Source organism: Amphibalanus amphitrite, unplaced genomic scaffold (assembly GCF_019059575.1).
Source record: "Amphibalanus amphitrite isolate SeventyFive unplaced genomic scaffold, NRLGWU_Aamphi_draft 000000F_arrow, whole genome shotgun sequence".
NCBI lineage: Eukaryota > Metazoa > Arthropoda > Thecostraca > Balanomorpha > Balanidae > Amphibalanus > Amphibalanus amphitrite.
In genome coordinates, this window is record NW_024881498.1 from 646,826 (window position 1) to 674,681 (window position 27,856).

The following is a 27,856-nucleotide window of genomic DNA, read 5'->3' on the forward strand; positions in this document are numbered from 1 at the left end:
CAATGCTCGCACTGCATTGATCAGTGCTTACATTGGTGCAGAAACATTAGGAAAACGATTAAATGAGATGCGTGGTGTTTATGCCTTTCTGTTCCAGCAGCTGATTGATCCGCAACAGGAGATCCCTGTTTGTGAAGGCTTCGTCTCCCTTTTCCTTCCATTCCTTGTTTAAGATAACATAACAATGTACGAAGAAGATCACACATCAAAGTTGTTTTAGGCGGCTATCTTGGGCCAGGGCTGCGGAGTTGTAGTCAGAGCCAGCGGTTCTGTTCCGACTCGGAGACGGTTGATTTTTAAAAGCTTTAGTCTGAGTATGAGTCGAACGTCACCGCAGTCATCGACTCCACAGACTTACCAGGGCTGCAGAGTCGGAGTCAGATTCGGAGTCTGTGTGAATCGACAGTTCTGCCCGGAGGAGTCGGAGTCGATATTTGAATACCGGAATCGGAGTTGGAGCCAAAGTCACTGAAATTTCATCGACTACGCAGCACTGGTTGAGTCCTTTTCATAGAGCGTCTTGAATGGCATATTGAGCGGCAATGTCTGTAGCAATTCCGTTTAACTTTTTCATTATACTTATAGATAGTACTTACGTTCGTTTTGTTCTTTGATCGGACAATTTGTTTGATTTAGGCCAAGTAGGTAAAGACTCATGTGAAAAATAAGCGAAAACTACACGTGCTGGCGAAGTCTGCAATAACTCCCTGTTTCACGATTTAATGAGGAAATAACATGGAACTGCTTATTTTATTACTGACCCTGCACATAAATCTATTAATTTCTTCGCCTTTACTGACATATAAAGACATAACCTGTTGAAAAATTGCACAACAAGCCTGCTACTACACCACACTCCCGTGTGTCACAATGCTAATCAGCGGCGTTCACTCGGCTTGCTCCTAACTTACGACAATTCTCCCGCTAGATGGCAGGCCTGAGCTCAATGTCGCCAAAAACTGCGAAGACACCAATCCATTATTATCTCATCCATGGTTTCCCTTTTATGATAGAGTGAAATTCGTTGTATTGTGGGTTATATTGTTTTGTCTGTAAGTTTAAAGTTTTAATATTTAAGTTCTTTTTTTGCGTTGCAAGTTATGGTGTGATTTGGTTAGATGGATATCATGATGTTAGAAAATGACCTTATGCTCATAATACAATGAAATGATATTAAAATAAGTCCAAAAAGTATTATGATATATTTCGACTTTCGTCTTCTTCAGAATATAGGTACATTTTCTAACATCATAATATTCATAATTATGCTCAAACTAGCCATAGCTCACCTTCAACGAATCGAACAAGACTTTGTTTAGATGGTTTTGCTTTACAATTGCGAAGAAATAACTAAATCGTCTGCGCTGTCGTTCCCATGGTTTGTCATTTGATAGAAGACTGCTTATTGCCGGCAACAAGCCCTATGGACGTTGCATGGAAAGAATGGGACCAAAAGTCGGCAGTGTCCCCGCCCCTTAATTGAAGGTGTTCCGCCGCTACTGCACCTTTCCAGATCTTTGTGTCATCAGGGAGCTCGACGATGATGATGCGGTCGATACTTTAGATGCGCTGTCGTCTGGTTCAATTTCAGTCTCTGAAGTGTTATTGACGGCAGCAAGTCGTTTGATAACAGCATCTTTGGTTCCTGTCGTTTGTAAACCCATTTCTTCAGCAATGTTTGTAACACGTCTTTCGTCTTCGACTTGTATGCTTCCATCTAGTGATGTGAATTACGGAAAATCGTGATACCGAAACCAAACCAAATACCAACAATAACCATGGAAAATAAGGAAACCGAACCGACTTGGGAATATGAGGGAAATACCAACTTTTTGCCAAATTATCATCCTCTTTTACATTAGAGAGGATTCATACTACTAACAAAATACTAACTGCATTCGCCTTAAAATACCAAATACCATGTTGGCATCGGTTTGATATCGGTATACCAAAAAGTTGGTATCCGATTGACATCTCTACTTCCATCCTGCTTACGGAGAAGCAATGCAATGCCTAATGCAATCGCCGGACCGAAGGTTGGAAAGAAAGGAAAAAAGAACTAAAAAATTAAATTAAACATATAAAAAGAAAAGCCCGCAAGCCCGCCGCTCACAATGGCAACACACACGCCGCGGAAAAATAAAAACAATGAAAAGCGCCCGCCTCGTCTCCGCACGCCCGCAGTCAACCGTAAGCAACGCCACCCCAAACGCCAAAATAAAAGAAAAAAGGAACGCTCGCACCACCCGCCGCAAAAGTCATAGCAAACACCGCAAAAAATAAAGATGAACAAAACAAAACAATACCTAAAAAACGGCCGCCCCGCCCGCCATGCACGCCCGCTCCCAATCGCAAAAAAAAAAACGCCTCCGCAAGTGCAATGAAAAAAAACACACCGAACGCCTCCAGCACGCCGGTAACAACGCCACCGCAAACGATCCGAAAAAGCAAAGAAACAACAAAATAAAAGAAGCACAACAAACAACAATTAACATAAAAGAGAAAAAACGCCCGCACCGCACCCCACAGCCCACCTCGGAAGAAAAAAACGTCACCACAAAACGCCACGGAAAGCAAAAATAAAACAAAAGAAAAAAGGAAAAACACCCGCCTGCAGCGCAACGGATGTAAATAGCGTCATACATATTATCTATAGTCACCGTGATACATATTGGTTATGTCGAAAATCTCCTAAAACAGAGGTGCACATAGAACACTTGAAGCCTTGAGGGCAAAAACTCCAAAAATAGCCGTTTTCACGAAGTGTTTTCTCGGCAATAACTTTTGACTCAAAAGAGCCACGACATAACTCTTGCCAGCATCGTGTTCCTCTCGTCGCGTCGAGACGCTTCGAATGCACTATAATTTGACCTTGAAAGGTCAACTTGAAAAGCTGACCTCAGGTCAAGGCCATGACCTGACCGGAAAAGGGTCCTAGCTTGGTTTGTGTATGTGTCTTAAGCCTCTTTAGAAAAATTAACAGAGTGGCAATGAGCTCTCGATCACATTTGACCGTCCTCTGTTCGGACCAGTTGACAGTTATTGTTATTCGTTCACTGTACGGCGAAATTCAATGCTGTATAGCGACCTTTAAGGGAACAACACGTTTTTCATATTTTTATCATTCAATGAATGCGTTGAGAAGACTTTTACTGCAAAAATAAATTGCAAAAAATATGGCCACAATCTAAAAATTTGCTTTTTAGAAATGAATTATATGTAAAAACAGAAAATTTTCTAGAATAATTGATATCACCAAAAATCTTTGTTGAATTCCAAGTGTGGGAATATGCAGTTTTAAATGAATTTATTGTGACTGAAAATGTCACAACACAAATCGCAGGGCTAGATAACCCCCGAGCCGAAATTTCATCAAAATGTGAAAGGTAGGGTGATATTTCGCGATTTTTTTTTTTTTTGGTCGATCTGACGTGGAATGCCCCAGTTATGCGTTGGCTTGTAGCAAATTGTCGACATTTGACCTGAAAATCGCCAAAATTTGGCTTTAATGAAATCTGGTTACCTGACCTTTGACCTGACCAAAAAAGCAACCGCAGTAGTTTCGTTTGACGCTCTTTCGAACGCTGACTTCCGCGTATCGCTATGTGACCCTCGCGGATCCAGCGAACAGCAGCCGGTCAGCGGCAGCCATGCTGCTCCGGCTCAAACAGCCCTCAGTGAGCAGTACAGCAGCCGGTCAGCGGCAGCCGTGCTGCTCCGGCTCTGACACAGCCCTCAGTGAGCAGTACAGCAGCCGGTCAGCGGCAGCCGTGCTGCTCCGGCTCTGACACAGCCCTCAGTGAGCAGTACAGCAGCCGGTCAGCGGCAGCCGTGCTGCTCCGGCTCTGACACAGCTCTCAGTGAGCAGTACAGCAGTCGGTCAGCGGCAGCCGTGCTGCTCCGGCTCTGACACAGCCCTCAGTGAGCAGTACAGCAGCCGGTCAGCGGCAGCTGTGCTGCTCCGGCTCTGACACAGCCCTCAGTGAGCAGTACAGCAGCCGGTCAGCGGCAGCCGTGCTGCTCCGGCTCTGACACAGCCCTCAGTGAGCAGTACAGCAGCCGGTCAGCGGCAGCCGTGCTGCTCCGTCTCTGACACAGCCCTCAGTGAGCAGTACAGCAGCCGGTCAGCGGCAGCCGTGCTGCTCCGGCTCTGACACAGCCCTCAGTGAGCAGTACAGCAGCCGGTTAGCGGCAGCCGTACTGCTCCGGCTCTGACACAGCCCTCAGTGAGCAGTACAGCAGCCGGTCAGCGGCAGCCATGCTGCTCCGTCTCTGACACAGCCCTCAGTGAGCAGTACAGCAGCCGGTCAGCGGCAGCCGTGCTGCTCCGGCTCTGACACAGCCCTCAGTGAGCAGTACAGCAGCCGGTCAGCGGCAGCCGTGCTGCTCCGGCTCACACAGCCCTCAGTGAGCAGTACAGCAGCCGGTCAGCGGCAGCCATGCTGCTCCGGCTCTGACACAGCCCTCAGTGAGCAGTACAGCAGCCGGTCAGCGGCAGCCGTGCTGCTCCGGCTCTGACACAGCCCTCAGTGAGCAGTACAGCAGCCGGTCAGCGGCAGCCGTGCTGCTCCGGCTCTGACACGGCCCTCAGTGAGCAGTACAGCAGCCGGTCAGCGGCAGCCGTGCTGCTCCGGCTCTGACACAGCCCTCAGTGAGCAGTACAGCAGCCGGTCAGCGGCAGCCGTGCTGCTTCGGCTCTGACACAGCCCTCAGTGAGCAGTACAGCAGCCGGTCAGCGGCAGCCGTGCTGCTCCGGCTCAAACAGCCCTCAGTGAGCAGTACAGCAGCCGGTCAGCGGCAGCCATGCTGCTCCGGCTCTGACACATCCCTCAGTGAGCAGTACAGCAGCCGGTCAGCGGCAGCCGTGCTGCTCCGGCTCTCACACAGCCCTCAGTGAGCAGTACAGCAGCCGGTCAGCGGCAGCCGTGCTGCTCCGGCTCTGACACAGCCCTCAGTGAGCAATACAGCAGCCGGTCAGCGGCAGCCGTGCTGCTCCGGCTCTCACACAGCCCTCAGTGAGCAGTACAGCAGCCGGTCAGCGGCAGCCGTGCTGCTCCGGCTCTGACACAGCCCTCAGTGAGCAATACAGCAGCCGGTCAGCGGCAGCCGTGCTGCTCCGGCTCACACAGCCCTCAGTGAGCAATACAGCAGCCGGTCAGCGGCAGCCGTGCTGCTCCGGCTCTGACACAGCTGACAGCCCTCAGTGAGCAGTGGGCGACTCACCGAAGCACTTGCTCTGGTTGGTGGCGCGGTCGATGAACACCTTGGAGGAGATGACGTTGCCGAACGGCAGGAACATCTGCATGAGCTCGGCGTCGCCGAACTCCTGCGGCAGGTGATAGATGAAGAGGTTGCAGCCCTCCGGGCCACTTATACTGCACCCTGGGGGCAGAAACGGACCACTGCAGTCTCTATCGGCCACTCGGAGGGAGGGGGCAGCAGCTGCGGAGGGAGGGAGGGGCAGCAGCTGCGGAGGGAGGGAGGGGGCAGCAGCTGCGGCCTCCATTCGGCAGTCAGACAGGCGCTGCTCCAACGTTCATACTAAAAACGCACTGTGTGCCGCCGATTTTGATGCAAAAAAAAAAACTAGTGAAAACATGACACAATAGATGCATGCAGAAAAAGTTTCCAGCGAACTGAGAAAGAGCAAAGAAATTCAAATTTGGAAGCAGTCCGTACACTGTTAGGCTAAAAAGGGATGCAGTCGGTCGGCCTTATCATAGTGGTCGGTCGGCCCTGTCACAATAGTCGCTCGGCCCTGTCACAATGGTCGGTCAGTACTGTCACAATAGTCGGCCCTGTCACAATGGTCGGTCTGTACCGTCACAATGGTCGGTCAGAACTGCCAGGATAGTCGGCCCGTCACAATGGTCGGTCGGGCCTGTCACAAGTCACGATGGTCGGTCAATGGTCACAATGGTCACAATGGTCAGTCAGCAGTGGCGCGGGAACTACTCTCAGGCTGGGGGGGGGGGGGGTGATACACCCGACACTTCCCGGGGTCGTCCATGATAGAGGTAACCTTAGGGTACCCCAAAATCTAGTTTTCTCACTGGTGCTAGGCCACTTATTTTTCACCCTTTGGGCTAATCAACGATGAGAACAAAACGAAAACATTTGCAAAAGTTAGGTGTTCCGTCTCAGCTGAGTTGAAGAATCACCTTTTTGGTAGCTTGGAATACGGTTTTAACTTTTTAATTATACACTAACAACGCATCCGACCATCGTCCGGACTTTGTCCGATCCCACCCATGCAGAACCCTACTACTTCTCTGTCTATGGCTGACGGTCGTTCGACCCAGACAAACGCAGAGTATGTACATGTAGTTTCATCAGGAGCATTTCTCTCCGGTCCCGCAGGTACCCGGGGGTCATTTGGGACCCAGGACCTTTACTGAGAGGCCTACACTGTCTGTAGATTCAATCCCGGTCTCTGAGGACCCCAAGTCGGGCTCAGGGGACTCATGGTCAGCCTCAGCAGTCAGCGCCTCCTCACCTCAACCCCACCCTCGCACACACACACACCTTCCCCTGATGACACGCCATCAGCCTCTGCCAGCCCCAAGCAGAGCCCGCGTGGCGCGTGCCCACGCCGGCCTCGGTTTCTGGCTGTGCCCAATGCCACTTTCTTTCATCCCGACTGAGCTTGCGTGTTAAAGGGACTATCCCACCTTTAACCCGCGCCGGGCCGGTGCTCTGAGATTCCGCGCCGGGCCGGGGGGGGGGGGGTCTGAACACCCCCTTCTAACTCGGCTCCTGGGCCACGTAGCGACACGCGGTAAGCGGCAATCGAAAGAACGTCCAAAATAAGGACGAAAACACTTCGGTCATTTTTTGGGTCAGGTCAAAGGTCAGGTCACCAGAGGTCACCAAAGGTCAAATGTCCACTATTTCAACATTTTGGAAACTGCCAACGGCTATCTCGGGAACCGATAGAGCTACAGCGCCGCAGAAAAGCGCATTCGATAGCCCTTTTACAGACCTTTCTGAGTAATGTTCTCAGATTTGACCTCAGGTCAACGGTTTAGCCTCCAGGGGGCAAAAACTCCAAAAATAACCGTTTTTACGAAAAACGTTTTTTCGGCAATAACTTTTGACTCAAAAGAGTCAAGACATTACTTTTGCCACCATCGTGTTCCTCTCGTCGAGACGCGTCGAATGAACTATAATTTGACCTTGAAAGGTCAACTTGAAAATTTGACCTCAGGTCAAGGTCATGACCTGACCGGAAAAGGTCATGTTGCATATCAGTCGATCCGCAACGTCGAGCCGAACACATCTAAGGCGTTTTCAGCGCTCTAGCGCGTCTCTATCAGAAGTTATTAGCGAAAAACTGTTAGATTCTGTTCGTGACCTGAGATGACCTCGGGGACATAACGAGGGGTCACAGTTTCCATTTTCCGGTTCAGTGTGTCCATTTTACCTACATCTCGATGTTTGAGAGTGTCTAGAATAACGTTCGTGCAAAACAGACGCTTTTCAATTTTCTCCCATTGACTTATAATGGGGGCATTCCACGTCAAATCGAACAAAAATCGGCTGTTTTGCCCCTTACCATCAGCGATTTCATTATAAATTTGTGAGCGAGTTCCTGTGTCGCCCCGGACATTACATTGATGTTTTTTGCACATTCTGACCACAGGTCTTCTAAATATAGGGCATCAAATTTTTACAAAATGTTGCATCTTTATATTTTTGAACGACCATAACTTTGGTTGTACTTGTTTGATTTGAATGAAATAAACTTTACTGTTTAGGTAATTTCTTAAGCATTTGTTCAGAATTGCATCGACTTAAATATATGACCTTGAAATTTGCTTAACTCTGTTCTTAAGCACAAAAATTGAAATAGCAAAAAACACGCCACCTTCGATTTGGCTCATTTTCATATATTTTATTGCCTACCATAATCTTAACAACCTGTGAAAAAATTAGAGTGGGCCATTCATAAGTTTTGAAGAAAATGGCACATATGCAAACGTATGTTAGCACGCGCAGTGGAGGGGGAAGAGTGAATTTCGCCCCACCCCTCCTGTTTTTCGCCAATATCTCATAATATTGATGCGAAATTACTTATGGCTACCTGGCCAGAATTGAATTGCACATCTCATCGTGCAAGCAATAAGAAAATCGGTTCACAACTGTTCTAGTAATAGCGGTGTAAAGTGAACATCCTGTCGCCGCGGCGACGCGGAGACTCGGCAGCCGGCGCCGACCGCTACGCGCCGCCTGAATTGTAGACTGTGCCGGGACGGAACGGAACGGTTCCGTCTTTACATCGCGCTCCTTACCGCTGATTACGTTCGATTCGCGTCAAATTTTGTGAGAAGACTAAGAAATGTACAGGCAATCTTATGGTGAAAGAATTCTGAAAATAGGTTGGTAAACAATTGAAATATGAACGTGTAAACACAAAATTGTGACTGCTGCGTTTCCCGCTTCGGCCGATCCCGCCTCAGCCGGCGACATGTTACTCTTAGCAGGACTCTAACTGCCATATTTATTATCGGATTAACTAGAAATTCATACATAGAAATCCATACATACTCAAAAATGTATGTTCTTTCGTATAGTGAAGATCAAAGGACGTGAAGATATCGTTGCGTGATAATGTTTTCGTTGAATTTATTTCATGATGCATTTCCACACGGCTCAAAATTCACCGCAAAATACCGTTTGCCTGAGACACTTTTACAATGGAACGTGAATGCTTGACTACGATGACTATGCATTTCCATTCTCGCAGAGTTTGGGATATCACTAATCAGCAATCATTCATTTCAGAAAGTGTACACAAGCAAGCATGTCTTGACTCTGTCTTTCAAGGTCACGCGCGGTTGCGTGATGTTGATGCATGAAAACGGCGTTTGCCGCGAAAGTTATGAATGGCCCACTCCAATTTTTTCACAGATGGTTAGGAACATTGTGACGGACATAATATGTAAAAATTACTCAAATCGAAGGTGGCGTGTTTTTTCCTATTTAAATTTTTCTGTTTTAATTCAAGGTCAAATGCATTTCAAGGTCACTTCAATTTAATTTTATAATTAAAAATCAAAGCCTTATCAATTGCCTACAAGACCCTGTTAATATCATTTTGATACCAGAAAAGGAACCAGAGTTATAAGCATTTAAAAAAATGATGTGTGGCATTTTTGGCTATATTCGATGACCTATATCTCGGCGATACGTTATCAAATTTCGAAAATATTATACGTAACTCAGTTTTGAACCATGCCCAGTCTGCCTACAAATTTTCAGAAAAATCGAAGGGGATGACGGATTTCGGTGTTTGATTTGACGTGGAATGCCCCAAATTTGGAGAGGTCGCAAAATTGACCTGACCTTAGGTCACCGATATCAAAATTCCGAGATATACATTTTATAGATATTGTTGCTCTAATCAATCGCTGAAAGTTTCAAGGCAATCGATCAATCGGTGTAGCTATGACGAGCATTCTTATTTTTTCTGAGGTGAGGTCACTTTGCGTGACCTGGTGATCTGACCTAAGGTGACCTGGGTCTGAAATTTTCACAACATGTGCGGAAACGATGCACGAACAGGTGTGCCAAAAACGGCGGCGCTCCGCGCCGCCGTTTTTTAGATATCTGCGAAAAACCACAGGGGGGGGGGGGGTGTTCAAACACCCCCCGGCCCGGCGCGGGTTAACATGGGGTTTGAGTTGAGATAGCCAAGTTTGCGGCGAGGTTCAGAAACCACTATCTATCTAGGTTGCAACCCCCGCGGCCTCTTGGTGTTGAAGAAATTCGTTCCCTTCATTTGAAAATGGGCCTTGTACAAGGCCCTATCTTCAACATGGAGCGACCGTTAGTGTGACGTCACCTCGTTTAGTCATTCTGATTTAAATGGGTCTGTTCGTTGAAAAATCGCTTAAAACTTGGTCTGAACTTTGTTGTGGTGCCTACCGAGTAAAAAGAATCAGCTTCATGACAGTAATGTGGCCTGGGGAAGGAGGTAATTTTGGGCTGTGACGTCACATATTTGAAAGTTTGTGTTAGGAATATGGGAAGCCTAAGATGCTTAATGAAAAATAAATGCCGGAACCGTGTTCCTGGTCATCCAATCTATAAAGTCGGGCACAATTTAACTGGTTTTAACAACATTGTAGAAGGTGGGATAGTCCTTTTAAGGTATGACTTGCCTGAGACAAAATATCATTGATATATTGTCGTGGATTTTCCCCTGGAGTTGACAGAACGAGCTCAAAGACCATAAAGGCCGGAACTCGCTGTAGCTCTTATTCGTGTTTTACGGGTCGCTAAGGTAAAACGTTTACCAACGTAACGCTAAGGTATGCTTTCGGCCCCTGATCGAGGTAGAGCTTCGCGGAAAAGCGAGGATGCTGCCCGTGATGAGAGAAAGCCGATGATGCCCAATTCCAAAGTCTTGGCCGGGTCATGGATCAACGCCCAAAAGTAGGAAAAAATCTGGCCTGCTATAACTTTTTGGGCCGTATCTGTTTTAGGGGTCCGAGTACGAGTTCGATGTTAGTTTTGAACAAAGATGATGACTCGATGCATTTGGGGTAGATCGGGTGGGGTCAGGTAAGGTCGACCAACAGGCTTCCTGCCGGCCATCTAGAATGGGTGACAACCACCAACGATAGCTTCGAGTAACATGTTACATAACCACCATTTACATTTATCAATACTACTTCTTAGGTTCAAACGGGCGCTTAACTCGAAATCAGCTCCAAAACTGCACTCGTAAATGGAAGCAAAAAAAAAACTCAAAAAAGTGAACCAGGGTCATCCATATTCGAATCAGGGCCAATACATTTTTAGAGTAGGGGTAAAACTCATTAACTCGAGGTTGTTGTTGTTGTTGACGTTCCGGCCGTCGGGCCCGGTGGGCCCACATGGGGGGTCCGGGAAGGCCTCAGCCCCCCTCGGGGGCGACACTTGCGACGTCCGCGCAGGGAGGGCAGCATGCCCCCAGACGGGTTCCGGAAGGCTCAGACGATGGGTAGGGCCGGGAAAGCCAGCACCCCGCCAGAGTGTCTAGCGCCGTGGGCGCTCTATAGTCGGCCCAGACGCCGCATGAACTCGATGACCCGGCACGGGTCAGCAAAGACCTCCCGCAGCGTTGAGTCCTCTCTCCCAAAAACGTCGTGTCGGACGCGGGCCGTCGCGGGGCACGACGTCAGGAAATATTCCGCGTCCTCCCTGTCTCCGCCGCCGCAGGTCGGGCATCCATCGTCCTCCTCCACCCCGATGAAGTGACGGTACGCTTGCAGGGCAGGAGAGTGGCCGGTCCGGAAGCGCACCAGAGCGGTGCCCTCTCTCCTGGATAGGCCGAGCCTGTCTGCCAGCCTGACCCTGTCCGGGCCGACGGCACCGTGGTAGTCGTGGCTTAGGTGCGGGCGGGTCGCGGGCGTAGGTCGGGAGTGGCGCGTGCTCTCCACCCACTCTCTGCTTACGTGGCGCTTCAGCAGGCTCTTGGCTGCCGCGAAGGTGATGGGTATCCCGTCCTGAGGCAGCTCAGCGGCCTCCCTAGCCACGGCATCGGCGATCTCGTTGCCGGCGACTCCCGCGTGACCGGGAACCCACTGAAGGTCCACGCGGTGGCGTCGTCCTAGTCGCCGGAGGGATAGCCAGACTTGGTCAGCGACCCGTTCAGTCTGGCTGGCCGGGCCCTCCCTCAGACGCATGAGGGATGATAGGGAGTCGGTGCACAGCTGGATACAGAGTGCAGGGTCTTGATCGGCGAGGATAGACTCGATGTATTTGAGTGTCTCCCGGATTCGGCAGTCCGGCTAGTGTCTCCTCGGCGGCAGTCCGTCGCTGTTCGGCGGGGGCGTTGTGTGGCACCGGCCTCACGAGTCCAGTATGGAAGAAAATCGTTGGTGGTGGTGGTGACTCCCAGGGAGGGGTGCTGGCAACCACCAGGAGTGGTTCACGTGGGAGATCGTCTAGGCCGGCGTCTTTGGATAGCTCTTGGCCCGTCCGTGCCCATCCTCTGTCATAGCGCAGACGTTGCCGGGGCCGGTTCTCAGGGAGGAGGATCCGCTGTACAGGGTCGTCTGGTAGGTCCCGGGAGTGGCGCTCCACCGCCACAGCCGCCAACTGCCTCCGCCGCGCCGAGAAAGGCAGGAGATCCGCCTCTCTGGCCAGGGCGTCCACTGGTGTGGATCTGACACAGCCGGTGATTGTCCTGTCCTACACGGCTGTCTCTGCACCGTTTCCAGCTCCCTCAGGCCAGACTCGTTGAGGCCGGGCATCCAAGCACCGGCGGCGTAGTCGGCGCAGGCACGGGAGAAGGCGAGATAGGTGCTGCGCAGATCGGACGGTGAGCAGCCCCACGTCGTGCCGCTGATAGCCCGAAGACGTTGTTCCTTTGGAGCATCTTGGCCTTGATCGTCTTCACATGTCCCATGAAGGTGAGGCTCCTATCGAGGGTGATGCCCAGGAACGTCGTGGTGGGGGAGGAGAACTTCACTGGGTGGCCCTGGAAATGGAGTGCCGCTTCTCGCCGTGCCTCAGCTGGGTCGAGGGTGAAGATAGTGGAGGTAGTCTTCTCCAGGCTGACCACTATTTTCCAACGCCGGGCCCACTCCCCCAGGTTGTCCAGGGCACGCTGCACCTTGGTCTCGGCGGCAGAGACGTCACGGTCGCTGCACCAGATGGCTAGGTCGTCGGCGTACAGCGATGCCGACACGCCCGGTGGGAAGTCGTCGGTGATGTCGTTAATAAAGATGTTGAAGAGCGCCGGGGATGTCACCGCGCCCTGGGGAGTGCCGTCGCGGAGGACCCGGAACTTGCTCCTTGTGTTATTGATTCTCACGCATGCTTGACGGTCCCGAAGGAAAGCCCGGAACCATGCTATGTAGCATAGCAACGGGGGAGCCCGAGGCGGGACATCTTCCAGAGGAGGCCCGTGCGCCATGCCTTGTCATAGGTTGTGGAGAAGTCCACCGTCACCAGCAGGGTCCGCTTCCTTTCTTCAAGGCCATCCGCCGTCGCCTGTACCAGCCTCGGGATCTGGTCCTCCGTCGACCTGTGTTTCCGGAAACCGGCCTGGTTGGGGTTCAGGAGTTGGCGTTGTTCGAGCAGATACATCAGGCGGCGGTTGATGAGGCGTTCCAGCAGCTTCGACGTCGAGCTCAGCAGACTGATGGGACGGTAGGACTTGACCTGGTCGGGTGGTTTCAGGTTTGCCTTTTTCAGGATCGGGACGATTTCTGCCTTGGTCCAGATGGAGGGCAGCTCGCCCCTCATCCAGGAGAAGTTGAGGAGTTGTAGGAGCCTGGAACGACCTCTTGTCCCCAGTCGGACCAGCATCTCGTTGGCGATGCGGTCCAGTCCGCCGGCCTTCCTCGCGGAGAGCCGGCTCAGTTCCTCCGTCAGTTCCGCCTCGGAGAACGGGGAGCAACATCCCCGTCTACTGTGGCCACACTGGGTGCAGGGCGTGCGGAGGAAGTCCGTCAGGTCGTGGGTCACTCGCCGGTCCTCCCGGACTCGTGGCGGTAGGTGGCTGACGGCGCTGTACACGCGCATGAAAGCGTCCGCCTTCTCGCTGTCCTTGGAGGTCCGGCGGTTCCCCACCCGGAGTGTGGCGTCAAACCTCCTCGTAGTGGCGGAGCGGCCGTCTATGGCTCGGATGGTGGACCACACCTGGCCCACATCGGAGCGGAACGACAGCCCGGACGCGAACGTCCGCCAGGACTCCTGCCGCGCTTTGGTGATGGCAAGGCTCGCCTCCTTGGCCGCTTCTCTCCAGGCCGCACCGGCTGCCGGGTCTGCCTTGGCCTGGGCTCGGAGCTCGTCCCGTCTCCTGACGGCCTCGTCCACCTCCTCGGTCCACCACGGCACAGGGTCACGCCTGGCGCCACAGGGGATAGCCCTGGCCGCCGCAGTGATGACTAGGTCATTGAACTGGTAGGTTGCAGCCTTTACGGGTGTGTGTTTGTCCCACTCAGGGGAGGCCGCCAGTTTCTCTTCAATGATCTTCTCGAACAGGGCCCAGTCCGCTTTCTTGAAGGACGGCTTGGTCTTTCGCTTCTCCTCTCTCTTCCGTTTACCCACCCGTACTCTGACCAGTATCGGGAAGTGGTCCGACGGTAGTGCTGTAAGGGTTTCCCACTCCACCCGATTAGTGAGCGACGAGTGGTGCAGCGTGATGTCCGGCGTTGAGAGGGCGTACGGGGGGGGGGGGGGGCGGGCTCTGTCGGGTCGGGGCTCCGGAGTTGGCGACCACGAAGTCCCGCTGGGAGATCCGCTCCTGGACTTGCTCCCCGATGGCGTCCTCCTCCACGAGTGGATCCCAGGCCGCACTGTGGCCGTTCACGTCCCCGAAGATCATGGCGTTGGTGTCGTGAGGCCACTGGTCCGGTGTAAAGTGTTGAGTCCGGGTGTCCGACGTGGAGCTTGCGCGCATCGGCGGTACGTACACGTTCAGGGTCTTGAGGCGCAGGGGGCACTGCAGCTCGACCAGCAGAGCGTCCGTGGTTTCATCTTCGGGGGCCATACACCTTGTGTCCAGGACAGTGAAGGGGGTGCCCTCCCTGATGAGCGTCGCCACGCCTCCTCCATAGGTCGTCTCCGCTCGTCGGCCTCTTGTCCGATCCCTGCGTAAGACATGGTAACCGTGTATTTTGAGGGTGTCCTTGGATGTTAGCTTCGTCTCCTGTAGGAACATCGCAGTCGGCTTCAAATAATGAAGGGCTTTCTCCAACTCGGTCTTCTTAGATTTCTCGAGGTCGCTGGAAGTTTCGTTGCAATATGCTCCTTTTTGCGCGTCTTATTGGGAAAGCCCGAGAGGGGTCCGCCATCTGACCCCATTTCCCATACCTATCCCCTATGCAGGCAAGTCCGAGGGTAGTCAGGGCGAGGGTAGTCAGGCTAGCTAGGTACAGCTCTCGCGAGATTATGCGGCAGGTTTTGCACATTTATATTTCCGGTTATATCTCAGAAACTAATCGATCTACGATGAAGCCATTTTACACGATAATGGCCGGCTTGTGAACCAACAAGTCGATTGCATCTTGAACACTTAAAAGCTTAAGACGACGAAGATATTGCCTGAAGTACACTAAATTTTATAGGTGCAAAACCTACCGCTAAAACCCGCGAGACCTGTACCTCGTAGTTACTGATACGTCATCCGACGAATCGACGGCGACCATTATTTTGACAATCAGACGAACGCTTGGATCAGTTTTGGCGCGCTCACTCATTTGAGGGATAAAAAGGGACTAGAATAGTGGCTACTCTAGAATGTTGTCATGCTGATGTTCCACGCCCACAGCTTATTGACATATAAGCAATAGGGACTATGGAGCTCTTGAAGCGATTCTGAATCTGACGTTGTATTTGTTGATGTTGCTGACGCCAACTTCACTGACATGATAGCTCAAAAAAGCATACTCAGCACCGCCAAAAGTGGGGGGTCGACCCCCCCGGTTCTGACGAATGGGGGGTCGCGACCACCGCGACCCCCGTCGGCGACGCCCCTGTCTACATCTTTTTGTGTTGGACGTGTTTATGTACCTTCAGGCTGTAGACGTGCCAGATCCTTCCACAAAACCCTATTTTCGAGAACGGCAGAACATGACGCTACTTCATGTCATTTGTGACCATCCTTTCATTGCGCACCATAATTTTTCGCCCACAAGGTATACAATTGATGCTTGTAGGAATTCTAAAAGTTTGGTTGGTGACGATATCTGCATCGCTTTAGGAGCTATCGACGGAAAAAGAGAGGAAGGGCCGTTTTGACCCCCCCCCCCCCTCACACACACACACTCCCGAACGGGCTCGCGGCAGACGACTTGTAGCTGAACTGCTCAGGAGGAGTTAAGTTGATGAATGCTCACCTTCCCGGGGCAGAATGAGGGGCGGCTGTGTCACCATCGGCGGGTAGGGCTGCGGAAACGCGGCTGCAACAAACGCAACACCAACAACGCTCAGACACAGCCATAAATACGTCAAAGCGGGACATTATGATCAGGATATCTTTTATAGCAGTGCACACTGCATTATTTCTGCATCGAGGTGTGACCGAAAAGAAACAAGACTATACGTGCTGGCAGTGGCGGCGGAACACCATCAATAAAGGAGGGGGGGGGGGGGGGGAATGCCGACTTTTGGTCCCATTCTTTCCATGCAACGCCCATTCTTTCCGGCTACTGTTAAAATGCCAAAATCAAAGGGGGCACGATGCCCCCCCCCCCGTTTCGCCGCCTATGCCTGCTGGGGACATTCATCTACCGACCGATTACCTATATTATAGTGATGCGGAACATGTCAGCACCATATGAGCGAAGTTTCGCTTTCGCTGGCTCATTGTCTCTCTTTGCACAGGTGCGTCTCTAACCCCCTGCAGTGCACCGTGTCACAGTACATAAGTATGAGCTTTGAACAACATCAAGTACTTATTTGTCCTGGGGAAAACTGCTACAGAAACACTTTCAATGCCAAATGAGGTGCATGCAGGCGTAGCAGGTGAGGACCAGGTGGGTGACGGCACGTGATCGCCTGAGGCGGTGGGAGGTAGAAATATTTTCGTCATTTAATGCTCAATGCAATCGCTGCGACTTTTTACAAGACCTTCTCCTCGTCGTTGTTTCTTGCACTTTCAACGACTGGTCCCCGAGTGATGACTATCCTCACGCAAGATAGGATGAATAGAGCTAGCAATTAAGCCCAAAAAATATATCGAAAATGTTACAAAACACTTCTTTTGAAGGAGATGAATTGAATGGTTTTGGGTCACCAGAATGCGAGTCCGAAGTCCGAACAACAGCCGCCGGCTGGAGCCCGTGGTCGGAGAGCTGACCGCCTCCCGAGCGGGCCGGAGCTCACCGACGGCCGAGTAGGGCATAGCTGGGTAGGCGGCGGCTGTCGGCTGCAACGGCGCATCGCCTCCCATCGTGGCTGGTGATGACAGCACTGCAATGACAGAGAACCGTGATAGCACTGCGGCGACACACCGGTAACAACCTACAATGACAGAGAACCGTGACACCAGTATATCGCCTTTTGGGGCGACTAACGGAGCGAGCGAGAGGGTGGGCCTTGTAGGGGAAGGTGGGGTAAGACGGCCTAGCGGGGCAAGACGGACCACCAGCCCTCCCGGCTGAACCACTGCTGGTATCTACTGCTTTATGCACTCACTATGTTTGTTTTCCTTCGTAACAATGGCCACCTTGAGCTCATGCTGCTAGGATGCATAGCTTTTGAGTTATTGAGAAAAATGTTGTTTTTCGTCAAACCGATCTAATGTAAGAGGTCTACGGGTGATTCAATTACGGCGCCTTTCTTGCATGATTAGTTTCTATTTTGCACTTTACTGTGAAGAACAAAGTTATAAACATAGTTATAGTCACACTTTAGGAAAGGCAAGGTTTTGCAATGTTGGGCTATTTGACATATACGTCATGATAATGACAGAATTTAGATTTGGGGCAAGACGGACCACTGTGATCCATCTTACCCTGTGGTGGTCCATTGTACCCTGCATAAGGATTTTTTTCCAAAACATTGACACAAATTTAAGTAAGCTAATTTTTCAGGAAGGAGTCTTTGTTGCATGTGAGCCATGCATGAAAGTGCTCAGTTAGCATGCATTCATGCCAAACGACAATCAACACACATGTTCCCAGCTTTTCGCTGCACTTCCATCACACATGAGTAAAGAATAAAGGCTCATTTTGTTATTTTACCATTCTGGTTACTTTTTCTTTCTAGTCAGAGTCGGTCAGGAGCCCGGAGTCGGAGTCAGAGTCGGTCAGGAGCCCGGAGTCGGAGTAGGAGTCGGAACAGCGCTGCTACGACTCCGAAACCCTTGGCGCTGAGAAAAGCACATGGAATCGCGGTTTTATGCATTCCTTGCAAACTCTAACAAATCACTTTCGCATTGTTGATCTTGCGTGACGTCATCGGAGTTTTTCGTCAATAACTCCGGATCAAATTGAGTTAGCGAGTAGAGAAAGTCACCTAGTGGACTCAGCGAGACCTGCCAAATAGAATGATGTGCGACATGACCGACGACAGGACCTTTGACCAGCTTCGTGACCTGAGTGGCACCGACCTGACCTTGACCAGAGGTCAAAACGGTGGTGTTGGCCAACGCAGGTCAGCAGAGTGCATGTAGACACCAACAAGATGGTGAGTACTGTGTAGTGTAGGTACTGGTGCTGACCGTTCGAGGTGGTTACGACGCAGTACTGTGTACTGACCGTTGGAGGTGGGTACGATGGAGTGCTGTGTACTGACCGTTGGAGGTGGGTACGATGGAGGTCGGCAGCCCGCTGGTGAGAGCGCCTGGCGTCAGCGGGGCGATGGCCGGCATGGGGCTGATGTAGCTGCCCTGGGCCGCCACCAGCGCCGCCGGAGGCTGCCGGCAGCACACAGAGCGTCACCATACCGACGTGACCAGGGCTCACACCAGCCTCCCTGGCACCTCACTACCTAACATCCTAAGGTAAGTACACCAATGGTCAGCATGGTAAGTACTAAGTAGTAAGTACAGCCCTCAGCAGACTGCGTGGTAGGTATTCTTTTTTGGACAAAACCGATAATAACTCAAAGGTTACTTTATCAGTCAGTCGGACCTCACTGCAAATAAATGCGCCATGCTCCACTCCCTCGATTGGGTGTATCACTAAGCAAATTATACGCCTTGTGTGGCAATAAAATGTAAAAAGTTTTTTTTTTATAGAAATTTTGTCCGAATGGATGAATGGGTGGCTATGGGCCCGGGTGCCCCGCTAAGCAGTGCTTGTTGCGAATGACACCACGGACCCACCACCCCGCCTTGCCCGCGCCCGGTTCACCGGTGATAATTTGGATCGAAAGTTTAACGTGCCGCAGGTAGATGGCGGCACGGTCCTCCCAGGTCTTGCGTGGCCCTGTCTCGCCAGTTGCCAGCTGGCTCAATATAGTAACGCGGGTCAAACGGCGTGGAGCTTCACGGCTGCGAACTCGCTGCCACCGAGTTAGGAGACGGACGCCTTATCCACTAGGCCACGGGGAGGACAAATATTTTGACATTTTAGGTCAATATTTTGACACAAGGTCAACCTTTGACCTTGATCTCTTGAGGTCAACACATATATGTTTCGATGCGGACTGACGAGAGAATTACGATGCTACTTTTAGTTTTGACCTAGCTTGATTACTTGAAAAGGTATTCATAAAAAAACTGTGATCGCATCTAGTGCCGCTATTTTGACTATTTTCGACCCCTGTGACCGCTGAGTCAACCTCCGAAATGCGTCAAATGCGTCGTAGGACACACGTCATTGCTGAATGTGAAGCTGACTCGCCTATAACAACAAAATCCCGGCCTCAAACTAACACCGGCCAAATTGCCCCACACCCCCGGCCAAATAACCCTGCTAGTGGGGCAATTTGGCTGCCTTGCAGAAATGCAGACCTTTGTAATACGCCACAATTACAATATAAGTAATTAATTTATCATTTCAAGTTCACTGTCCATTAAAGTAAGATGTATGCGACATCTGCCAGCGTTGAGAAAATGCAGAAATGTGTCGTCAATTTTAAGTTACATCGTTTTCTAAAAAAAGCGGCCAAATTACCCCAACCTCCCCTACTGAAAAATTGATAACTTGGCAATGATTAAAGATATGAAGGTAAAACTTGCTAGAGTAAGTCATAAGCATGTGTTTTATCACATATATTCCGTTTTTTTTTCGAAAAGTCAAAAAGTTTTTGAAAAAAATATGAACATATAAATTTTGAATCCAAATTTTCAAAATTTTGCAAATCTGAGATAGCAGTTTGATAGCACAGTCTATTCTGAGTCCTCACATGCAAATAAATTGGATCTAGCTTAAAAACTGAGCTATTGGGAGCGATTGCAGTGGTTCAATGTCTTGCGTCGAAATCGCCCGAACATGACGTCACTCTGACGTCATTTCCGGACGACCTATGGTAGCTACAAAGTTCATATTTTGAGACAAGATGCCAAATGTATGCAGCCAAAGGGACGGAAAGTTTGGCGTCGATATCTCAAGCGGTTTGGAAGTTGTTGCAGAAAAACGGGAGGGGGCTATGAATAGCCCCCCCCCCAGTGGGGCGCGGGTTAGGGACCGTTTAACAGGGTGCCGTGCACATGTCAGTTTGGGTTCAGCCTGCACGTTAGCACGTCCAGAGGTCTTTTCACATCTCGAGAGTGACAGGGCAGATTGTGCTCAAATTTGGTACACTTCTACAGAGGTCAAAAAACTTCCTACTCGCTTACATTGTAGGCGACAGAAGCTGACAGGCACCAAAGACATTTGGTGACAACATCTTCACCGGGCTCCACCAGCGACATAGTGCTCCGGGGGCCGGATCACTGGGAGTATTTCCACATGGTTTGCTTATAGTGATCAATTACCAGCATATAGGGAGAGATGGGTAAGCCAGACCCCAACGCAGACAATGAGTCGCTGAAAGCGCAACGCACCAAAGACCGAAGCAAAACTACAAAATTGTCTAACGATCTTTAGCGCCTCTACACTCAGGTAGGTCAACGCAATCAGAGTCTAGACAGACACGAGTAAGACTACACGATAGAACTCGCTAAAGGCCATCTTTCGCACATGGACGAGCTGAACTCGCAGCTGAGTGAGCTGGGGTTAGAGGATGAATCCCCTCACTACGCGGAGCTTCACAGAGCAGTCGGCCTGGGTAAGCGTCTTCTCGCAGACGCAAGTAAGAGGAACGAGGCCGCACCTGTTGTGACACAGGTCGTAACTCCTCAGAACCATTTCAAACTTAACTTCACGCTGCCAAAGTTCAATGGAGAGCTCCTGGGTTTTGGGAACTGCATGAAGCGTCAGTACACCAAAACATTGCCTACTCTCCAGTGCAGAAGCTGCACTACCTGAGACAGCATGTCGAATTGTCGATGGAGCTACAGCGCGGTCAATTCAGGGCTTGCAGTTGACAGCGGACAACTATGAGATCGCTGTTCAAACACTAAAGGAGAGGTTCGGAAAGGACAGCCTGAGGAAGGACACCATCATCGCCAAGCTACTCAGCCTGCCGACGGTGACAAGCACCGACAATCTGAAGTCACTGAGACGTCTGGTGGATGATGTGACGGCCGGAGTCGCTTCTTTGAAGACCCTCAAAGCCGACCACACGGGTGATGTTCTTCCGTCCGTCCTGAAAGGGAAGATTCCACCGCCCTGGCGTCTTCAGTGGGCGAGGCAGCGGGGACAGATCATGGGCTAAAGGCCTGGCTACACTATGCGTTTTCTGCGTGCGTTTTTGCAGGTTTGCGTGTTTTGCGTAATATCGTTCTAGGAAAAAAGTTATAAACAATATAATTTTTACTTTGGTTATATACAAAAGCTAATATAACTCTTATGTAACTAAAATTTAAGGTGAAAAACATCACAAAAACGTAATATCGTTCTTTTTTTCTAGAACGATATCACGCAAAACACGCAAACACGCAAAAAACGCACGAAGAAAACGCATAGTGTAGCCAGGCCTTAAGAACAAGGAGAGTTCGCACAATTTCTCGCATTTCTGCAGAAGGAAGTGGGGCATCTCGAAGAGGCCGCTCAAGTACCATGCAGCAAGGCTACTGATCACAGCTGTCCAACGGTACAGAAAGCGACAACAAGCGTGCTCAACACCCAGCAAGTTCAAGCAGAGCCAGCTCAAAAACCGTGCCCTGTGTGCAAGGGATCCCATCGCCTCGACAAGTGTTCGCGGTACATAGAGATGGCCGTTGAGGACCGCTGGACGACAGTGAAACGGGTGGGAGCCTGCTTCCGCTGTCTCGGACGTCACATCATCAAGGACTGTAGGAGTGGCAATTGCAGGCATTGTCAGGGCTCCCACCATACCTCTATGCATCGTCCCCAAGCCTCAACGCCAGACAATGCATCTGCTCCTCTCACCAGCTCTGTTCCCTATAGTCCTGCTTCCTGCTGTACTGCCTCCCACGCCGGTACCTGTAACAACCACCACGCATCTACCGGTCTCTCAAAACCAACGGCCAGAACCTTCTACTTCCAGCCACGGCTGTTGTGCCCGGTACTGTTGCGCTTTCTCGGACACTCTGTACTCTTTTTTCACCTTTATTCCTCAGGCGACAGCAACACACACGAGGCCAAAACGAGAGAAATCAATCATGGCGTCTTTACCGCGTCGCGCGGCTTGTCGCACCCGCGCCACTTTAGCTACCAATATCCATTGGCACGACGCAACTAAAATCAACACACAACAATGGCCAACACTCACATCCCAGCATGCGTTACGCAGCTCAGCGTACTAAATCACAGTGCTACATTCAAACTGTGCTGGTGGTGGGGAGAGGGTCACGTGGGCCCATGATGCTAAAAGCCGTTCTGGATGGTGGGTCCGACGCTTCTTACATCAGGAAAACCATCGCCGAGGAAATGGGACTGGAAGTCATCGGCTCCGACACCTTTGCTTGCGTCTGCTTCCAGGAGCGAGCGGAGGAGCCACGGTCATACGATCGCGTCGCAGTCGACCTACAAATCGACATGGAGGTGAAGCGAGGAACTTCGAGCTGTGGTGCTGCGACCGCCTGTGCGCACCTCTACCACCGGCAGAGCTACCCGAGGGATTGGATGAGAACATCGGTTGGCCGACGACTTCGGCGGTGACCAGGTGGTGGACATTCTGATAAGGACAGACCAGTACTACGTGGTTGTGCTGTGGAATTGCGTCGTTCTTGACCAATCACTGAGAACACTGGATACGATCTTTGGCTACGTGATCCATGGGAAGGGCACTGCAACAGGGCAGCCCACTCGACATGTATACCACCGTCAACAAGTGGAACAGATGTGGGACCTCGATCCCAAGGGTGAAGCTCCGGACCTTGAGGCCCAAAAACTCCAACGAGAACCTGAGAGAAACTCGCAGGAAGAGCGCTACGGACCGGGACTAGAAGCTGAGGTTCCGAGATCCGTCCATCTTCTTGGTGAAGACGTGGCCTTCCAAGTCTTCTGCGACGCAGCCAGCAAGACCTGTTGTGCCGTCGTGCATCCTGCCCACGGTGGGAAGCCTCAACTAGTGGCGACAGAAGCCAGACTGCCCCCTCTGACACCGGCTAGCAGTCAAAATCAGAGAATCGAGAAATCAGAAGATCCGGCAAAGGAGCTGAAGAACACCAGCCCCAGGGGGCGTCGAAGTCTAGTTCCTACCAACCTGGCACTCCCATGCCTACGTCACCACGAGGACGCCCGAGGGCATTTACATGTTGAAGATAGGGAAATTGCCATAGTTTAGAGCCGCCTGAAGGGCAACCTTGAGATAGATGGTAATGTAAATGTGTGCTAATATGATCATCAACATGTTATTTATCCAAATCCAGGGCCAATTAATCGATAACCTGTCACGTTTTCCAGTGGTGATGCGCTAACTTTCGTGGTTTTTGCAGCCAATAAGGGTGTTTCATAGTGCGATTCAGCCGCATTATCGACTTTAATGCCATAAACCGCCACGGAACATACGATTTGCAGCTCCCGGCGTGATAGCTGCCAGTAGGACTCCGGAGTCGGAGTCATGAAGTCGGTCAGAGTTGACAGTTCTGACCTGAGTCGTCGAGTCGGAGTCAGAGTCGATTTTAAAAGCTGGAGTCTGAGTCAGTCACCGAAATTCGATCCCCTCCGCGCAGACCTTTCAGGGTTCCGTAGTCGGAGTTGTAGTCGGTCGGAGTCGACAGTTCTGACCAGAGTCAGTGTCAGAGTCGATTTTGAAAGTCAGAGTCGGAGTCGGAGTCACCAAAAATACATCGCCTCCGCAGACATGCTAGGGCTGTGAAGTCGGAGTCCGCGGTCAGAGCCGACATTTGACATCAAAGTCAGAGTTGATTTTTGAGTCTGAGTCAGAGTCGGAGTCATCAAGAAACCCATCGACGATCCGCAGTACCATGCAAAGGGCGCTGTCGATCGATGCCCTGAATTGCCTATGAATTGAATGAATAGATGACAATTAATTAGGTAGGTACCTTCTATTATTCATCCCCTGCCACTTGGTGGACTTACTTTCAGTAGAAAAAAGACGCATTATTTGTTTTTTTATTATTTATTGACAAATACTTTTTGAGCAATTAGGGATGCAGACACAAAATACAATGATAGCACCTCGCTGGCGCAAATCATTGCTAGATAGATGTTGAAATGTGTTGCCGTTGAAGAATCTACTGATTTTCCTGGCGGCTCTCGTTTTCAAGTAACTACTGGTCTTGTAAGATCTCTTGATTGCTCTCCGTCTGGCGTCTTCCATGAGGTTTTCTGAAAGCTAATCAAACGTTACCACGGCTGCTCTTGATTGCATGGCGCCTGCTGGTTCTGGGTTCTTAATTGGTGGTTCTTGCGTCTGATCCTGTTGCTTCATGTTCAATCAATCACATTAAATTTCTAATGGAACAGACACCTCTACCTTTTCTTTCACTATCAGTCGACTTGCATTTACCCCTGTGGCCTACTCGCCCTTTTATTTTCACGCTAGATTCTACCAGTTATTGAAAAAGCCTCGAATAAAAAGCAAGAAAAGTATGTCAAGTTAAATAATTCACACGGTCCTAGAAAACCAGAAAAAAAAATCAAAAAGCCTGTCCATCTCACGTCCCTCACTTCATAACAAAAACCAGCCAAACATGCGAAAGAGTCCTTAGCAACGCCCTAGCAACGCATTTGTCTGAAGTGCGCAATATGTGTCACATCTGGAAAATTTAGTAGCTACTTGATTATTCAACTAGAGTTGGACTATATCAGCTAGGCTTTTATATAAAAAATAAGTGTTTGGTTATCGAATTTATAGCAACTGGTTGCTTAACTTCGAAATAATGATTTATTACAGAAAAAGCTTGTTTGCGACATATTTGTAAAGAAACAACGGAAATAGCTTTGACTCGTGCGCTATTCTAGTACATTTTTGGTAGAAAACTTCGTCCAACCTTATGTTTTAGGGCCTTGACCAGCCCCTTCCAGGCCAAGAGTCAAGTACTCGACGTGCTCACAGATGACGAAACGAGACCGGCACGGAGCTGTGCGTGTGCGCGGGCTGCCTCGACTCGCACATCTCACACCAGACGGCCATTCCTCTTGACATACTGTTCCAAACTGAAACAAGCAAGCAGCATAATATCGTGGGCGCTGCCGCTCATCCATAGCCTGCGCTTTCGAAAGGAGCAGCGAGCTAACGGACCACCCAGACTCAAAAAGCAGCGCAACGCTATGTATTGGTGCGTCAAACTAGCTCAGCGGAGTGTGGAGGTTCTCCGACTCCCTAGTCCCAGTCTTCGTGCGAGTGTGACTTCTAAGTCACAGGTCCATCTGTGTGCGGAGGTTCTCCGACTCCAGCAAGCAGTCCTACCATTCTGAGAATTCGCACGTGACTACTGTATTGTTGTTTCTTTCTCAGTGATCCATCATTCAAATGTCCTGCTTTCGGTCAACGTTTCCTGTGACAATCGCATCACTACTTACGTCATTTTCCGACGTCCCGTTCACTTGCAGTTCCCCGATTTGCCCAATGCCCAGCATCTTTCCATTAGCGAAAAGAGTCACTTATCGTCGCCACTTTGCCCATTTTCCTCAAACCATCGAACGTTCCCAGATGTGTTACATTGTGTGTTTATTTACTCATGTTTGTATCATTAGCAGGCCAACATGGAGACGATCATGCTCAACGATGACGAGGCCGGAGACTGGCTGGCGGACCGGGCGGGACCGGACACAGTACATGTCCGCGACACCCGATCTGCGCATGATGCAGCCCGTCGCTCCGGACTGTCTCTCCGGTCCCCACTCGGCCGGATCCTGACCCGCGAGCGCGTCGGCGCGGCGTGGGCCAGCCTGGACTTGGGGCCGGGAGACACTCGACGGCTGGCGTGTCGTCATGGTAACATGCGACGGGTACATGTGTTCAAGAAGAGAAGAAAAAACCTTCGTTTTTTGTGGAAAGTAAGTGGAGTGTGGGCCCCTGTGGAGAAAGACCGGCAGCTCCGGCGCAGCGGTCAGTGCCGGGCAGCGGCGGCGTTCTCCCCTCCCCTCCCCTTCTGGACCCGTCCGGGATCGTCCTGACGGGATTTTAGTGTATGCCGGCGAGTGAAAAGTGTGTTTATGTTGTTATCGATTATTGTGTTTGTTGTTACGTCACGTATCACGAGACTGTGTTGCTTGTGTGCCTTGTATCGCGTTGGTGGGCGCTCCGCCGGCCGTTGCCCGTGCTCGCTGTAGCGCCGGCCAATCGGAGGGCCGGGCCGGGCGTCTAGCGCCCCGGCGCCGGCCGAGCTGACCTGGGGTCGGACTCGGAGCGGCGCTCAGTCGGCTCTCGATCTCTGTGCGGTACTTACGTGCCCGTCTCGACGCGTGCTCTCAGAGCTCGGGCGTCGCTCCGGCGATTGAGACCGTCCCATTAACTTATTACTGGAGGTACGCCGTTGTGGGCGACCTTTGATGCCAGTATTCCCCTAAATCAAACAAGTTTGCTTCCTTACCGGTTATGGTTTCGACCGTTCGGCCGAACCTGCTCATTAAATTTCCTTAGCCTTTTCACCCCTCTTTTTTACCCCTTGATATACCTTAGCTCCAGTTTAACTCCGGTCATAGCGCCGTTTCACCTCAGGGTTAACCCACGAGCCGCTGGGGGGGGGGGGGGTCATAAAGTTGCCCCCTTTACGCTTTGTGGAATATCTCCGAAACCTGATGAGCTACGAACGTGAAACGTGGCATAGCTTGAAATGAATACCTAGGCAATATTTGAGTGTGGTGTCAAAGTGTGGTGGTTGTAGCACGTAAGATGACGTCACAGTGACTACATAAAGTTTTGTTTTTTTCCGATATGGACGTTTCTGATGTCGCCAAGCATGAAACTCAACTGTTAATTAACTAGACAGCACCTACTGTCATCCTAAAACATGTAAGTACACTGCTAACTTGTTCCTGACCAATAATCGGTCCTTTGTATTCGGTCTCATATATCGTATATATCGTGAGGAAACTGAGAGTCGCAAATCTATAATTTGACTTCTGACGTCACTGTGACATTTCAGATGGGATCGATATCAAATTTGGACACAACCTCTGCTAGGTATTCAGAAAGATGTGTGCAAAGTTTCGCGTCTGTATCTCTTCGCTTTGCGACGGTATCTTTGCAGAAGTAAAGGGGGGGGGGCAACTATTGGGCAACAAGTTGGGGTCGATTTTCCCATTATCTGCTCTGTTCTGAATCTAGCAGTGACAGAAATAACGATGTCAGAACCTTTTTAGGGGTCGCGAGCTTGCACTGAAAGTTTCAATTTTAGTGGAAAAATAAGTTAGTTTGAATGACTATGAATATACAAAGCAAATGTGTTGCATTGATATTTTTGACTGCTGGACGTGATCAAGTCAAGCAACTGCTGACTGCTTGACGACGTCTACAAAAGGGAGGGAGGGAGCACAAAAAAATAGCATTTTGGTCGATAAACAGCATGTGCTCATTTATATTTGCTTTGGCTTAGATCGTAATTATAACACAAGACTGGAACTTTTTTAAAAGACTGGCAGTATGACCCGAGGGCTAAAATGGTTCACAACACAGTTTGATGATTGGTTGGGGTTAGGGAATAGCGGTGAAAACTCTCAGTTAATAAGGACATGTTGAAAATGCATCGTTCATCACCATAAAGCACTCCGTCTATTAGCTCGAACAGTGAACGGAGGGCAGTTTCCCAAGCCACCTGGTATTAGGCACCGACCGCATCTGTGCTCCGCCAATGGAGACTGCAACGCCTAACACCGTCGATATGGACACACTCTGAAGCGTCTATGCGACATGAAGGTGTCATGCTCCTAAGTCCATCCCAACAGTTGACTTAGCGGTAATCACACTCGAGAATTCTCCTGGCTCC

The 27,856-nt window shown here is 50.6% G+C and overlaps 1 protein-coding gene across 1 annotated transcript in view; it reads right to left on the reverse strand.

Moving 5' to 3' along the window:
- The window catches only part of LOC122378628 (CUGBP Elav-like family member 3-A), a 231,918-nt gene that overhangs the window by 24,744 nt on the left and 179,318 nt on the right, over positions 1-27,856 (reverse strand). The window contains exons 8-11 of the mRNA XM_043359921.1: positions 18,238-18,358; positions 16,825-16,911; positions 15,837-15,899; positions 5,224-5,382 (exon numbers count right to left, since the gene is read on the reverse strand). Coding sequence (XP_043215856.1) covers positions 5,224-5,382; positions 15,837-15,899; positions 16,825-16,911; positions 18,238-18,358 — 430 coding nt within the window. The remainder of the gene's footprint in view (positions 1-5,223; positions 5,383-15,836; positions 15,900-16,824; positions 16,912-18,237; positions 18,359-27,856) is intronic.